Genomic DNA, 14,929 nt, shown 5'->3' on the forward strand with positions numbered 1-14,929 from the left:
CAATGGAATCATGGCATTTCTAACTTATTTGTCTCCTTATTCAGGATTTGCCTCAATGAAAAGAAGAAGAAATATGGAGTGTTCTGAATTATTTACTTTTTGCTTCAATATGGAAACTGTTGAAATATACATTGCTTTGTGTGTAGTATTAACTCATGACAGGTTACGTGGTTATGAGAATCACACACCAGGTATACAGCAAGTAAGGAAAATGATTGCCGCATGACCCATGCTGGGCCACAGCCAGTACATACCCTGAGGGGTGTTTATAAAATTGGGACCTGATCTTTAAACCTTTAGCACTCAGCATGCCTGACATTTTGGAGACAGCCATTTTGGAAGTTTTTCACTCTAAGCAAGAAGTGCTGAGCAATATGAGTGAGGTGATTCAAGAGTCTCATTATGTTCTGGTATATCTGGAAGATGGATTGAATGATGGTGCAAATATGGCTCCTTCAGAAACAGCTTTTCTGTGTGGGTGGCCTGAACTGCCATCAGAGCAGTCGAGGCAACCAGTAATTTCATGCAATTAGTGTTCCTGCTATAGCTTCATTATTTGCGTAGCTACAACCAGAAAGAGGTTGCCCACTTTATGTGGTTCAACAAGTATTAATTCTCTGTCCAGTCCTTTTCAACATCTACATGCAGCCACTAGATGAACTGATCAGAGGACATGGACTCAAGTTCCAGCAATACACAGATGGTATACAGCTCTAATTATCCTTCTCCATATACAACCACACCTCTACCATCAAGATGGCCAGTGCTTGGATGAGATCAGCTCATGGATGCAGAATAGCTGGTCGAATCTTAACCTGAGCAAAAGGAGATTAAACTGGTGGGCAGAGGAGGTATTTTGAGGAATTGCAGCCATGATGCAGTCTCCTTTGATGGATGGTTCACATCCACAATTGTTCAGTTCAGCTTGAAATCTAGGAGTACTCTTGGATTCCTCACCAATGCTGAGCTCTCACATTATAACAGCTACAAGTAATGCTTTCTACCATCCCTGCCAGGCTAGGAGACTCTCCCCCATCCTCGTGGATGAAGACATGGCTTCAATATTCATGCCTTCATCGTCTCTCACTTGGACTATAGCAATGTAATATCCCACAGCATGGAACCTTAAGCACTTCAGAAAGTACAACTAGTAAAAACCACTTCAGTGCATCTCCTCACCAGCACAGGCTACCATGAGCACATCACACTTTTCCTCCATTCTCTACAGTGGCTTCTTATATGATTTTGAATCAAGGTCACGGTCTAGGTCCTTATCTTCAAAGGGCTCCATGGCCTGCATCTAGGATACTCGTTGCTCCAGAATGAAGACCATGGTGGACAAGTTTGTTCCTCTGGCACAATGGAACTCTCAACAATAAGAGTAAAGCATGTCTGTGCAGGAGACAGAACTTTCTTTGTGGTTGGTCCAAGATTGTGGAATGAACTCCCGCAGGAACTAAGGACCATTACAAATGTCACCACTTTCCGCTCCAAGTGCAAGGTGCATTTGTTTGATCTGCCTTCTCTAATATAAACATTTAGCAACAGCACAGGGGAGCAACACATTCTGTACTAGTTGGAGTTTCCTAAGTGCTTAAGGTTTCCTGCCCTGGTATGTTACATTGCTGTAGTCTGGCTCTGAGCAGAGACCCAGCAGTCACTACCTCTCCTCCTGGTCATGCCTGAGACAGCAACACAGGGCAGCCCCATGGCCGGATTCCACTGCCTGCATAGGAGATATGGCCTGCCCAATGTGGGAGCCTCTTCCAGAGTCCCAGTGCAATAGGCTGGGAGAGAAGTCCCTAGCACCTTCCCAAGTTCCCTACCCTGGGGTGGGTAGCAGCAGGTATGGGGCTGCAGCCCAGATGCGGGGATTTCCATGGAGAGTTGGGGTGAATGAGGCCCATGTGGCTGCATAATACCTTTCCTTGCACTTTCCACAGTGCACTTTGCCCTGGCAATGGGGGCTCAGGCTCAGCACCTCCCAGCGCTTCCTTCAGTGGCTGCAGACCTACCAACCTGCCTGTAGCTGGCTCTACTCTCTGAGAACCATACAGCAAGCCAAGCTTTACCCTGGGACAGGCGCCCCATGGGAAAAAGGTCCTTTCGCTGGGCCCACTCTTTAGGAAAACTGGTTGTGACCCTGATCAACAGGTATATTTAACACGACACTCCACTCCACATGCTTCTTCCTTTGGGGAGAGGAGGAGACAACAAACACCTTGACAAATGTTAGTCATGTTGCTTGATATTCTACTGGAGAGGTGATCAAACTGAAGGGTATTCTAGGGGGGCATCAGAAGCTGCTCTGCCTTCAGAGCTGGGCAGCCAGAGAGCAGCGGCTGCTGGCTGGGCACCCAGCTCTGAAAGCAGCACTGCTGCCAGCAGCGGCAGAGAAGTAAAGGCAGCAATGCCATAGCACAGCACCTGGCTATATAGGTACTTGTGTGGCAGGAGCTGTAGCATGAACTACTACAGACATGAACAAGGGGAGCACCATAGCACCATCAAATAAGTTTGAGAATTACTGCTCTTCTGGCAGGCTCTCAGATACTAAGTGATGAGCATAGCATTTAAAATAAAGAATTTTCCTCTGTTCTGCTCGCTCTAGGTGACATAGCATTTACAGTATGGTTTATGAAGCTTCAGCAATCTGTCAATGTGCTGTGACAGCATCTTCCAACACAATCTTCTTCCTAGTTTGAATCAAAGTTTTCTCTTAGGAATGACATTCCTTGATGTTGAAAATTGGAGAAACGCTCCTGTACAGTAAGGGGTCTGAACTGAGTTAGGAATTCTAAGCTCTCTCCTTGACCCTTTTCCTTTTAATTAATATTTATTTATATTTGTAATGCTCCTGACTGTGATGCAAAATGGTGAATACCAACTTGAGGGCAGACTATTAAAAACCAGGACACAAACCCTAATTGGTCATGAGCCCTAAACTTAGATTTCACCAACTAACACCACCAAGTGCAAACTCCTCAGGCACTTTAACAGCCTTAACACAGAGACACAGACAGTCTCCTTGGGTAGTCAAGTCTCTCTTACCACTCAAGTAAATATATCTCTGTGACCAATGGACCCTTACCACCAAGAATCTCAGGTTACTCCTGATTCTAAAGGACCAGTCACTTACCCCAGTTCAATTGTGCTTTTTAAAGTCATATACTAAAGGCAACGCTTGTAGCCAATCCTGTAATAAATTATATGAAGATCTATAAATAGGAAAAGGAAATTAGAGAGTTATTTAAAAGGTTAAAGCAAGTCAGCATAGACACATGAATGAGGCACATTCTTAGGTTTCAAAAGGTAATATACACTTCTATAATCAGCAAGCTATTTTATCTTTAGGGCAAACCCAAGTTAAGCAGCTGGGGATATTTTGCTTATGCCTAGAAACACTTTGCCTACCAGAACCCAAGTTGCAAAGAAATACCTAGTTCCTTTTGTTTTGGGTTTTTAATCCCCCCTCCTGCCATATGCTCTGAGGTGCAAACTCAGCTGATGGGAGGAGTTCACTTGCATGAATCATCTTCATGGGGAGGAGAACGAAACTACAGGAAGAGTAGCTATTCCTTTTTGTTGATGGTTTATCAATCCAAATGTAAGGAGTCCTAGTTGTAAGATCCAAACCTAGGCCATCAGATATAAATGGGTCTCCTCTTTCAGGAGAGGCATGACAATTTCTGTAGAAGAGCAACTCTTCACACTAAGACCTTGCCTACACTAGCACTTATGCTGGTAAAACTTTTGTTGCTCAGGGGTATGAAAAAACACACCCCTGAGCGACTTAAATTTTGCTGGCATAAGCACGTGCGTAGCTGCATTATGTTGACGGGAGATATTCTCCTGCTGACATAGCGCCGTCCACCCAGGAGAACGATCAGGGCATGAACTCAGTTGGCAGGGGGTTCTGGTCACCTGACAGACAGCACTTAAAGTTATAAAAGAGCAGGAGCTGCTCTTCTGAGGGAACACTTTCTTCAGCTCAAGAGAAGGGAGAAGCAACCCAGCAGATAGTTGCCAGATGAAATGGGGACACTGTTTACTTTTCTGAACACAGATGGTTCCCAAGGACTCCAAAAGGAAGGGTGAGTTCCAGCTCTCAGGAAGGAGTGCCACCCTAGATGTGCACCTAGTGCCTCAAGACTGAGGCAGTAGCTGGACTCCATTCAGGTTCCTGAGGCTTAAAACACCTGGGGGCCCAGTGGCTGAGTCTTTCACAGCAGTCTAGTGAGGGGTTGGGGACAGGGCACTCAAGTGGTACCTATGACAGCCACAACAAAGGAACTTCATTTTGAGGGAAGAACTTACTCCTCCCCACATCAGGGGAAAATATCCTTTAGTCATAAGAGATAAACCCGTTACTTGTAGGATCAATTTTTTTGGTATCCGGGTCTTCAACTTTTTCACCTTATGCTAGCACTTAAAATGATGGGTGTTACTCTATCGTGAAGAGAACATGGCATCATTCCATAAGGTATAAGCCACTCACTTAGTTCCCAGCTTTCTGGATTAATTTTTATGATATATGAAGGTCAGATATGGATAAACCCAACAGAATTGAAGAAATGTTGGAAAAAGGCTACATTAGAGAGAGATTAATATAGTAGTCCTGACACAGTAATGATTATGGCCTTTCTTGCATGCTGTGCCTACTGCTTAATGCATCTAGTTTTTCTATTTACAGAGGGCAGTTATTTTTGGAATTAGCAAAGGATGTGAGATGCAAAGACTGTTCTTAAAGTTAAATATAGTACAACTAGCAAAGCAATTCTGGAAAGTACCATTTATTAAACATGACCATTAGCTTTTTGTTGATAGCTTATCAGAAACAATTAGATCTGAAATATTGGCAGTACACTGAACCTTTCAGAATCCAACTACTCAACAGGAATATTTAAAGCACAAAAAGGAAAGAGAAATAACCAGCTTTCATGATAGTCTTCCAAGCCTCTCTACAATTTTTCATCAGAACTACCTTAATACTTGCTGTCCAGCAGCTTCTCTTGGATCCAATTGCTTTTACATACAGCCAAACTCCTCTTCCTAATTAAGGCCCAGATTGTCAAAGGTATTTAGGCTCATAATTCCCATTGCTATAACACCACTGCATAATGAAATCAATGGAAGTTAGCAGCCTTTGAGAATCTGGGTCTAAGAGCCTAGACTGAATGGATGTTTGTTGATGGAACTCAAGCAAGTAAGAACAGGCAACACCATGTGTCCTGGCAGTTTTTCATGAAACACCAGCAAGGACTTCATGGATCATGCATAGTCTGTGGACCAGTTTGAGAACTGCTGCTATGGAGTATCCAAAGAGCTTGCAATTTATGGCAACGGTTCCTTATTAGCTGCATGTAGAGCTTCATCAGCAATTATGCTGAACATTCCACTTTCATTAATGTGATCTATGATTTGCTTTCTTATCCATATGCCCACACCAGATATTAGTTAATTCTGTATAGTTTTTGACTGATAGGTAGTATTACATGAAGCATTTACAAACTGTTTCTACAGCAGTTTGCCTCCTGCATCAACTGCTCTCAATACAGGACTGGGCTCCCATTGGTTCCTGTCCTGCTCTTCACATTTCCTTTACTTGGGTAGGATGTTTCTGTTCCACTGCAGCTTAACTGAAAATGCTAAAAGTACTGAATCTGTGCCCCATATGTATATTAAAAATAATCCCTCCATAGACACCCACACAATTGTCTCCCAGTCATTTGTCCATATTATAGCCGAGTAAACAGCACAAAATGGCACCTCTCATTGAAATACCAGCACCATTCACAATCACACAGGAGACAGCGTAAGAGATGCAGATCATTCTAAAAAGGTGTTTTGAAAGTTTCTAAGATGATTTTTGTTTAGTACGCAGTTTCACATAAACAAGGTATTAAAGGCAGTCACTGTAGTTATCCTGAAAGGTGCAAGGATTAAGAGACCCAAAATAAACAGGTATCCTCTCCCAAAGATGGATCTCTGTCATAATACAATGTAAGGAAAAGGATCTGATGCTAGAGCCTCAGCCACTAGGTGAACCTGTGCTGTGTAGGGTATTTACACCATTTTATCTTCCATCATAGTCCCCTAATTCATGATGATAGTTGATTTTTACGACAGTAATACCTAGGGAGCCCTAAGCAAAGACTGGAGCCCCATTATGCTAGGCTTGCTGCTTTTGCAACAGTTTCCACGTATAATCTGCATAGGAGCCAAGATCAAATATGATACACAGTCAGTTTACTTAAAGCATTTGTGCAAAACATTTGTGGAGGTCCAAATAGTTTCAGTTTCAATGAATTCTTTGATTGTGTCCTACTAAATAACCAACAGAAGGTCTGAATGGATGCCAGCCAGTAAAATGCCTCCTTGTATTCTTATAAAAATTATCTGCTTTTTCCCTCTGTTCCAGAGAGAGAGCAGATTTATTGTCTGAATGGCTTTCCACACATTTTTCAGTTGTAATGTGTGACTCTTCCAAGGAAGTTACCAGTATTGCAGGTGGCATTTCACTGAGATAGAGAGAGGCTACAGCTGTGAATTTTATCTTAAGCAGCTGGAGGGAGCAGCAGCAAGGGATACCGATTAGTTCTGATAAAAATGGAAACTGCTATTGAACCATGGCAAAAACAAGGAAAAATCAAAAACATTTTATAGTAACCAAACAGGAAGTCTTGAAACTGAAAAGATAGTTGCTTTAAAATTTTTTAGGAAAACGTAATCCTCTGAGTATCTTCAGCTGCCCTTTTTGTCACCTCCACAGCACGGCCAGTGATCAAATCCACACATGACCCTATTTAATGTTATTACAATTTGTTCAGTCGCTCACCTATACATTTTCTCTAAAACAGCTTTTTCTTTTTTACTCCCATATGTTGTTGTAATGGGCAGTCCCGACACCAGCTACTAGGGATAGCTGAGTTAACAGAATTCACACCGGACTGAATTTGGCTTAATAGGAAATCAAACTCTCTCACCACATGGTAGCTTAGAAAAAATACTCCCCATTTCTGCCCCAGTGGTCCATACAATAGTGTAGGAAGCAGTGGCAAGATCAAAAGAGCCACAGGGAAGCCCTTGCTTAAAATTAAAGATTCTGCTGGTTCTGTCATGATATTACAGCTAGTGTAAATACACACATACTGATCACTATGCACGTGAGTAGTCTCACTAGGTTCAGTAGGGCTACTTAGCTATGTAGTGTTAAGCATGCATATAAGAGTTTGCAGGATCACGGCTCTATGTCCCTGAGACACTAATTTTAGCTAGGTTCTGAAATGGCTCAAGATCAATTCTTGAAAAGTGTTTCAGGAAGCTACATTTTGCTGGCAGGTGATGGCCTTTTTAGGGTAAAAAAATGTGAAGAGCTCTTGAAAACCATTCTCTGACTGGAATACCACATGGAACCTATTAAGTAATATTGTGAAGCAATGGGTTAAGAGGGTATTAAGTTAAGAGAATAGCAAGAAAAGCATGAAGGAAGAGAAACACACAGGCAGACAAACTTACACCTTCAAAGATGTATCTACATAAGAGCTAAGATAGAACTTCTTGGAAAGGCTCTGGGAGAATTCATTCCTGTGCTTGTTTCTTCAAAGGGTAACATTCTCTACAATGAGTGCTGATCTCTCTCTCATGCTTGTTCTTCCCAATGGTATAGGATAAATTGGTTTTTAGAAGGTACACTGGAACAAAACTAAGCCTACACGGCACAGTTTGGCTGATGATGGGCTTGAGAATAAGGTTACAAGCTTCATGGTAGAGGTGGGCATTTTGTCACAGGCTCAGAGAATCATGGAGATGTAGCAGCCTCTACCTCATTATAGGTTACAATTAGCTTCCAAATGATAGAGCCCGATTTTAGTCCCATATAACTTTAGCTTGGAATATTTCATTTGTTTTGAAAGTGACCAAGTTTACTCCAAAAACAAAAGAGAATGTTTCTGCAAACTTTCAAGAAAACTCAAAATTGCTTTATTCTCAAAATCTAAGGTCAATAAAAATATAGATATCCTGATCTGTATCCACACATCATATTCATTTCTTCCTCTCCTTTAGTTATTGGCACATTGTCATGGAAAACAGAAAATATGAAAAGTCTTTACATCAGTGCTATTAACACCACAAATTTAGGTATATATCTAAATCTGTTTTGTATAATTATAAATACGTACAGAACAAAAAATTCACTTATTACAAGAATAATCCGAGAAAAACAGCTTTCCTGTTTTGTCTGGGAGTTGTGTCATTTTTCACCCTGTAGGAAAAGATCACAGCTGCCCACCAATATTTTACAAATAGTTTTTGGGTTAAACAGACTGAAATTCAGCATTAGCTCATTGCACTTCCTAAAATTCACATTGTGAATTCCAAACCCTTCTGTGGCTCAGATTAGGAAACTGATATTAGATTTGCTTTAAGAGATGTCCAAAAATTGTCCACATCACTGCCAAGAGCACCAGTAAACTAATTTTATTTGAATTATGGGATACCCCTAACAGGACTGACATAATGCAGTCTGATGTGCAAATCCGACTTCTGTCAGAGCAGATCTCACTCATGAAATCAGGGCTAACTCCTGTTTGCCTTACTTACATAGATCTCCCATTGAAATCAATTCTTTTTTTTGAAGGAGTTATGTGACCAGAATCTGGCCCCAGCACTTCCAGTGAGAGGTGATTTAGATTAATTACCAGTGGAGGCTATTCTCACTCTTTATATACAGACCCTGGGTCAAATTTTGATCCAACTGAAATCAATGGTGAAATTTCCATTGGGATAAATGGGAGCAAGGACCAAATTTTGCTCCCATTTAAGCAAATTTTAAGGAAAGTTTGAAGCAGGTTCAGGATTTCACCATTCATGCATAGAAAAGTATAAAAAACAAAATGACTGAAGATTAAATACCAAATCTACTGAAGAAACTGAATATGTGGACTATTTCTTAATGGACTACAAAGCTTCTAGTCACATTCCCCTGCAACAGTATTATTTTTATATTTTTATTAATATACTCACATCTATAAAGTATACTGTTCCTTTTCCTGTAATCTCATGCCTACCCCAGGCTCTGTTTCGATGTCTAGGAATGGAGTGTTAGGTCTCTTTAGACAATAAGAAAAGGTACACATTACTAACCATTCTTATGTGGCATTATCCCGACACAATCTTGAAATGTGATTATTTAATAGAAAAAAATGTAATTTGCATTTTACAACATACAAACATGACACTATCAATGTAGCAAATGAATTCAATTGAAAAATAATTTCAAAATATTTAAAGTATTGGGTTAGAAAATAAATAACGTTATCTAAAGGAAATATTCAGGCTTTGCTTTTAAGTGGAGGCAGTAATATGAACACTGACCTCTTTTCGGTCTTCTATTCCATAATTTATGTAAAAAAATATACAAGAAACCAATTTTTAGGTAAAGAATATGTTGGGTTTGTAACATTTAACATTAATAAAACAGCCTAAAGCAAAACCAAAAAGAAAACAATTTTTATTTCTGTACATCAAGACTACAAATAGTATTTTAACACTTCATTTATTACCCAAATTAGGAAATTATACATTTTATACTGATACTAGTAAACACCTTAAAATCACTGTTTCCCCACATTTAAAAGGATATTGCTGGTTACCACTTATTAAATATGAAATCCAACAGAGCTTCCAGTGACAGCAAAATAGTTTCAGCATAAGAGATGAACAGGAGTCTGACTGTAAATTCTGATTTTTTATTAATTATTAAAAACCAGAAAGGATGCACGTTTACGCACCTTATAGTTTGAGTTATAATTACTTTTTTTTAATTGAATGCAAATTAAATGTGAACATAAATCTTGACTCAGTGATGTAACTATTATTAGAGAACCGATTCCTTTCATATGAATCCAATTTTTCCCGTCAATCAAATTATGTTAAGCAATATGTTCCCACTTACTTGTCTGAGCAGAACTGCTAAAAAGCAGATGGATGCAAAAGCGGCTTAGTCACAAAAATAATGAATTAAGACAAGTTTCTACAGCACATACATGGTATTTAAGATGAAGAGAAATGATTGTGAGGAGGAATGTGAACACTGCAGGCTTCAGATATAAAAGATAAAGCCTGATGCTTTGGTTCAAATACTTTTAATAGTTGTTACAAGTATATTTTTTCCAAAGTCATGACTACTGTATGTACTGCGTTTGCCATAGAAGTTTGATACATTAAAAAAAATCTTTACAGGCACAATGGAGAGACAGAAACAGAACACAGAAAAGCATGGATAGTCATATCTGTTACGACAACGTCCAGCTGATCATGACACGGCCAAAGGTAGAACTTAAAAATAATCAGGCAAATCCAATTTCTTGAAGATATTTCAGAAAGCACAAATAAAATATAAATGTTCTATCTCAGTGCCTACCATCTCAAGAGATGGTAGTATAAAACAAATCCATTCTGTTTTAATTGCAACAACTAAAGGTTTGTAAACAATTCTACCACATAAGAAAAGATGTGGAGATATCAGTAACAAACATTTTCAATCTCTCAGTTCTGGGATATCTGCAAACATCTGCTTCCCTCTAAAGATTCATAACAGGATGTTAAGCCCTGTCTTATCCCAACTTGCTGCACTGCACACAACTTTATTGCCAGCTTGTGGAGTTATTTATATTTCAACAGCACAAAGCCAAAGCTTCATCTTTGGTTAATTTCACTGAGATGTCACTGTTCTTTAAATGTGCTCTTGCTTGGCATAAACACAAACCCCAACCACACTGCACACAGCATTCATTATTTTGAGTCATAATAAAGCAGTGTCAATGTAAGTTTAATGACACCTAACTAACAAATCATGTGTTTAAAAATGAAACCTATTCAAGGGCATGTGATAAGAAATGAGAGCTGCAGAAACCTAGACTGAGTTCCCTTCATCTGCTTGGGTATGGGTGCTGCTTATGGAGTAGGCACTGGTTAGTTCCTCTGTAGAGCTTCTGTTTAAAACTCAGTTCAACTCAGCTCAGCTCAAATCCAGCAGCACATTCAATGGCGTAAAGAAGTTTGCTCCGCATAAGGTTTTCATCATAAAACTCAGGAAGCTTCAGCAAGTTCATGCAGGTACTAGCAGTGGGTAGCCTGTCTAGATCAGATCCTCCATTGTGAATGCAAAATGCAGGATATAACTCCTGGAAAATACAAAAATAGGGGGGAGGGGGAAATAAGATATATACATTAAGGCTAAAAAAATTCCATGACAATCCACATAAACTTCTAGGCAAGGAGTAATTAGAATTTAAGTCTGTTTCAATGGCATTTTCAAAGGTTTAAAAAAAATCAGAGGATTTTTTAAATTAAGGGCTGAGGGAAAGCCAACGTGTGGAGGAGCACATGATTCAGGCAGTGATATTCACTAGGGATGAATTTATTAAAGGGGAAACTCTATATTTTAGTAAGGCGGAGAGGAATGAAGTTGGTAAAGTACAGGTAGAAGCTATGAGGTCTATCAAATATAATGAAGTCCCATTTAAATATAACACATGAAGGCAAGCAACTGAATATTGACATGTATAAGTGCTTATATACAAATACTAGAAATCTAAATACTAACGTGGGTAAACTAGAATGTCTGACATTAAATAAGGATATTGATATAATAGGCATCATGGAAACCTGGTGGAATGAGAATAATCAATAGAATACAGTAATATCAGTATACAAATACATCTTAAATAAATCAAACTGTACCACAGAATCTGTATGGAAAGGAAGTCCATGCTTGAACAGTAAGAGTACAGCAGTAGGAATATACTACCGATCACCTAACCAGGAAAGGCTCAGGAAGATTAGAGAGGCTATAAAGGCAGAAAACGCAATAATAATGAGGGATTTCAATTATACTGATACTGACTGGGTTTATGTCATTTCAGGAAGGGATGCAGAGATAAAATTTCCAGACACATTAAATGGCTACTTGAAGCAGCTCATCCTGGAAACCACAAGGGGAGAGGCAATTCTTGATTTAGTCTTAAGTGGATCACAGGATCTTGTCCAAGAGGTGAATATAGCTGAACCACTCAGTAATAATGACCATAATATAATTAAATTTAACATCCTTGTAGGGGGAAAAATGCCAAAGAAACCCACCACAGTACCATTTAACTTCAACAAGGGGAACGACACAAAAATAAGTTAGTTAAATGGAAATTAAAAGGAACAGTCACAAGGGTGAAATACCTGCAAGCTGCATGGAAACTTTTTTAAAACACCATAATAGATGCTTAAATTAAATCTAAATCTAAATCCCAAATAATTAAAAAAAAAAAAAAACAAGAGGACCAAAAATGCCATCATGGCTAAACAGCAGAGTCAAAGAGGAGGCTAGAGACAAAAAGGCATCCTTTAAAAATTGGAAGTCAAATCCTAGAGGAAAATAGAAAGGAGCATAAACTCTGGCAAGAGTAAAAGTATAAGGCACTCCAAAACAGAATTTGAAGACCAACTAGTAAGGACACAGAAACTAACACCAATATGTATTTTTTTAAGTACATCAGAAGCAGGAAGCCTACCAAACAGTCAGTGGGGCTATTGGACTATTGAGGTGCTAGAGGAACACTCAAAGACGATTGTGAAGAAGCTAAATTAACTGTGGTATGTAACTTATCACTTACATTAACCTCTTACCAAATGACTGGCAGATAACTAATGCAATGTCTATTATTTAAAAAGGTTCCAGAGGCGATCCTGGCAATTACAGGCAAGTAAGCCTAACTTCAGTAGCAGGCAAACTGGTTGAAACTATAGTAAAGAACAAAATTATCAGACACATAGGTAAATACAATATGTTAGGAAGAATCAATATGGCTTTTGTAAAGTGAAATCATGCCTCAACAATCTATTAGAATTTCTCTGAAGGAGTCAAGAACTATGTGGACAAGGGTGATCCAGTTGATAAAGCATACTTGGACTTTCAGAAACCCTTTGAGAAGGTCCCTCACCAAAGGCTCTTAAGCAAATCAAGCACACCTGAGATAAGAGGGAAGATCTTCTCATAGATCAGTAATTGATTAAAAGATAGGAAACAAACGGTAGAAATAAATTGTCAGTTTTCATGATCGAGAGAGGTAAAAAGCAGAGTTCCCCCAGGATCTGTACTGGGACCAGTGCTGGGACCTATTCATAAATGAAAAGGGGATGAACAGTGAGGTGATACAATTTGCAGATAGTACAAAATTACTCAGGAGAGTTAAGTCCAAAGCTGATTATGAATCGTTACAAAGGGATCTCATTAAACTCGGTGACTAAATGGCAGATGAAATTCAATGTTGATAAAAGCAAAGTAATACATACTGGAAAAAAATAATCCCAAATATACATACAAAATGATGGGGTCTAAATTGACAGTTAATTTAACCACTCAAGAAAGATCTTGGCGTCATTGTGGATATTTCTCTAAAAACATTTGCTAAATGTGCAGCAGCAGTCAGAAAAGCTAACAATGTTAGGAACCATTAGGAAAGGGCTAGATAATGGCAAGGAGATTAAGATGATTGGAGACCTATATCTTACTGCAGCCTTCATCTGGCTTCATAGCCATTGAGAGGGTATAGAACAGCTTCCATACAAGGAGAGATTAAAAAGACTGGGACTATCCATCTTAGAAAAGGAACAACTAAGGGGGAGATATGATAGAGGTCCATAACATGAATGGTGTGGAGAAAGTGAATAAGGAAGTATTTATTCCTTGACATAACATAAGAATTAGGGGTTACCCAATTAAATTAATAGGAAACAAGTTTAAAACAAACAAAAGTATTTCTTCACACAAGACACAGTCAACCTGTGAAAATCATTGCCATGGAAAATTATGAAGGTCAAAAGTATAACTGGGTTAAAGAATTAGATAAATTAATGGAGGACAGGTCCATCAATGGCTATTAGCCAGGACAGTCAGGGACGGAACGCCATGCTCCAAGTGTCTCTAAACCTTCAACTGCCAGAAGCTGGGACTGAATGACAGAGGATAGATCACTTGAAATTGCCTTGTTCTGTTCTTGTTCATTCCCTCAGATGCATATGACCCTGGCCACTGTCAGAGACAGAATACTGGGACCGTTGATCTCACCCAGTATGACCATTCTTATGTTCCCTTGGTTGCCCTAAAAGTACTCCCAAATTTGTATGGCAAAAACCATTCATGGTCATTGTATTGTGGAAAACATAAGGTCCTAAGGCCCAACATGGGGGGAAAAATAGCTGGCTGTGTTATTGGTTACATGCTATATTCTGCAAGTATCTGGTTCCATAGAAAAAAGAAAATTAAAAATACAGTAGCATGCAGAAAGAGGTCTTTGCTTTATTTGCAACTAAGAACTGATTTGCAGATATCTTAGGTACAATCAAGTGTAGGCTCTCCTTACAAAGTCTTTCAAACACACATAATCCCTGTCATTTTTTCATCACTATAGAATTAGTAGGCTTGGTGCTGGGTAGTGGAACTTCCTAACACTTATTTACTTACTGAAGATGCACCAGTGTTAAGCACTGGGAGTAGAGCTGAGTGATTTTTTTCAATTTTTTTTCCTAATAGCTTTCTGCAAATAAAAGCATTTTTGAGGGTCCTAAAATGTATTAGCTGAATTCAAGTAGATTTCGGCAAAGGCTTTCAGATGACAAAAGTTTTTGAAAGAGTTGAGATGTTTCATTTAGACAATTGTGAAATGTTTTGTTTAAAACTTTTCAATTTGAAATAGCATTTTAAATGGGCCTTTGGAGATTTTAAACACTCTTCTCTCCCCCTCCTCCCACCCCCCCCCCCCCCCCAAAAAAGGATGAAAAACTCCTGAAACCACTGATTCGAAATGAAAACTCAAAAGAAGCCAAAAACTGTTTCAAGTCATCTCAAAATGAAATTTTTAAGTTTTGTTTT

General features: G+C 39.1%; 1 protein-coding gene across 3 annotated transcripts in view; it reads right to left on the reverse strand.

The window, feature by feature from the left end:
- Positions 1-7,957: 7,957 nt before the first annotated feature.
- The window catches only part of UBE3C (ubiquitin protein ligase E3C), a 132,510-nt gene continuing 125,538 nt past the window's right edge, over positions 7,958-14,929 (reverse strand). For all 3 annotated transcript variants that reach the window (XM_067542708.1, XM_067542709.1, XM_067542710.1), the window contains one exon: positions 7,958-11,189. In XM_067542708.1, coding sequence (XP_067398809.1) covers positions 11,019-11,189 — 171 coding nt within the window. In that variant the 3' untranslated portion in view covers positions 7,958-11,018. The remainder of the gene's footprint in view (positions 11,190-14,929) is intronic.

Source organism: Emydura macquarii, unplaced genomic scaffold (assembly GCF_026122565.2).
Source record: "Emydura macquarii macquarii isolate MOO-44397 ecotype Brisbane River unplaced genomic scaffold, CSIRO-AGI_Emac_v2 contig_719, whole genome shotgun sequence".
Lineage (NCBI taxonomy): Eukaryota > Metazoa > Chordata > Testudines > Chelidae > Emydura > Emydura macquarii.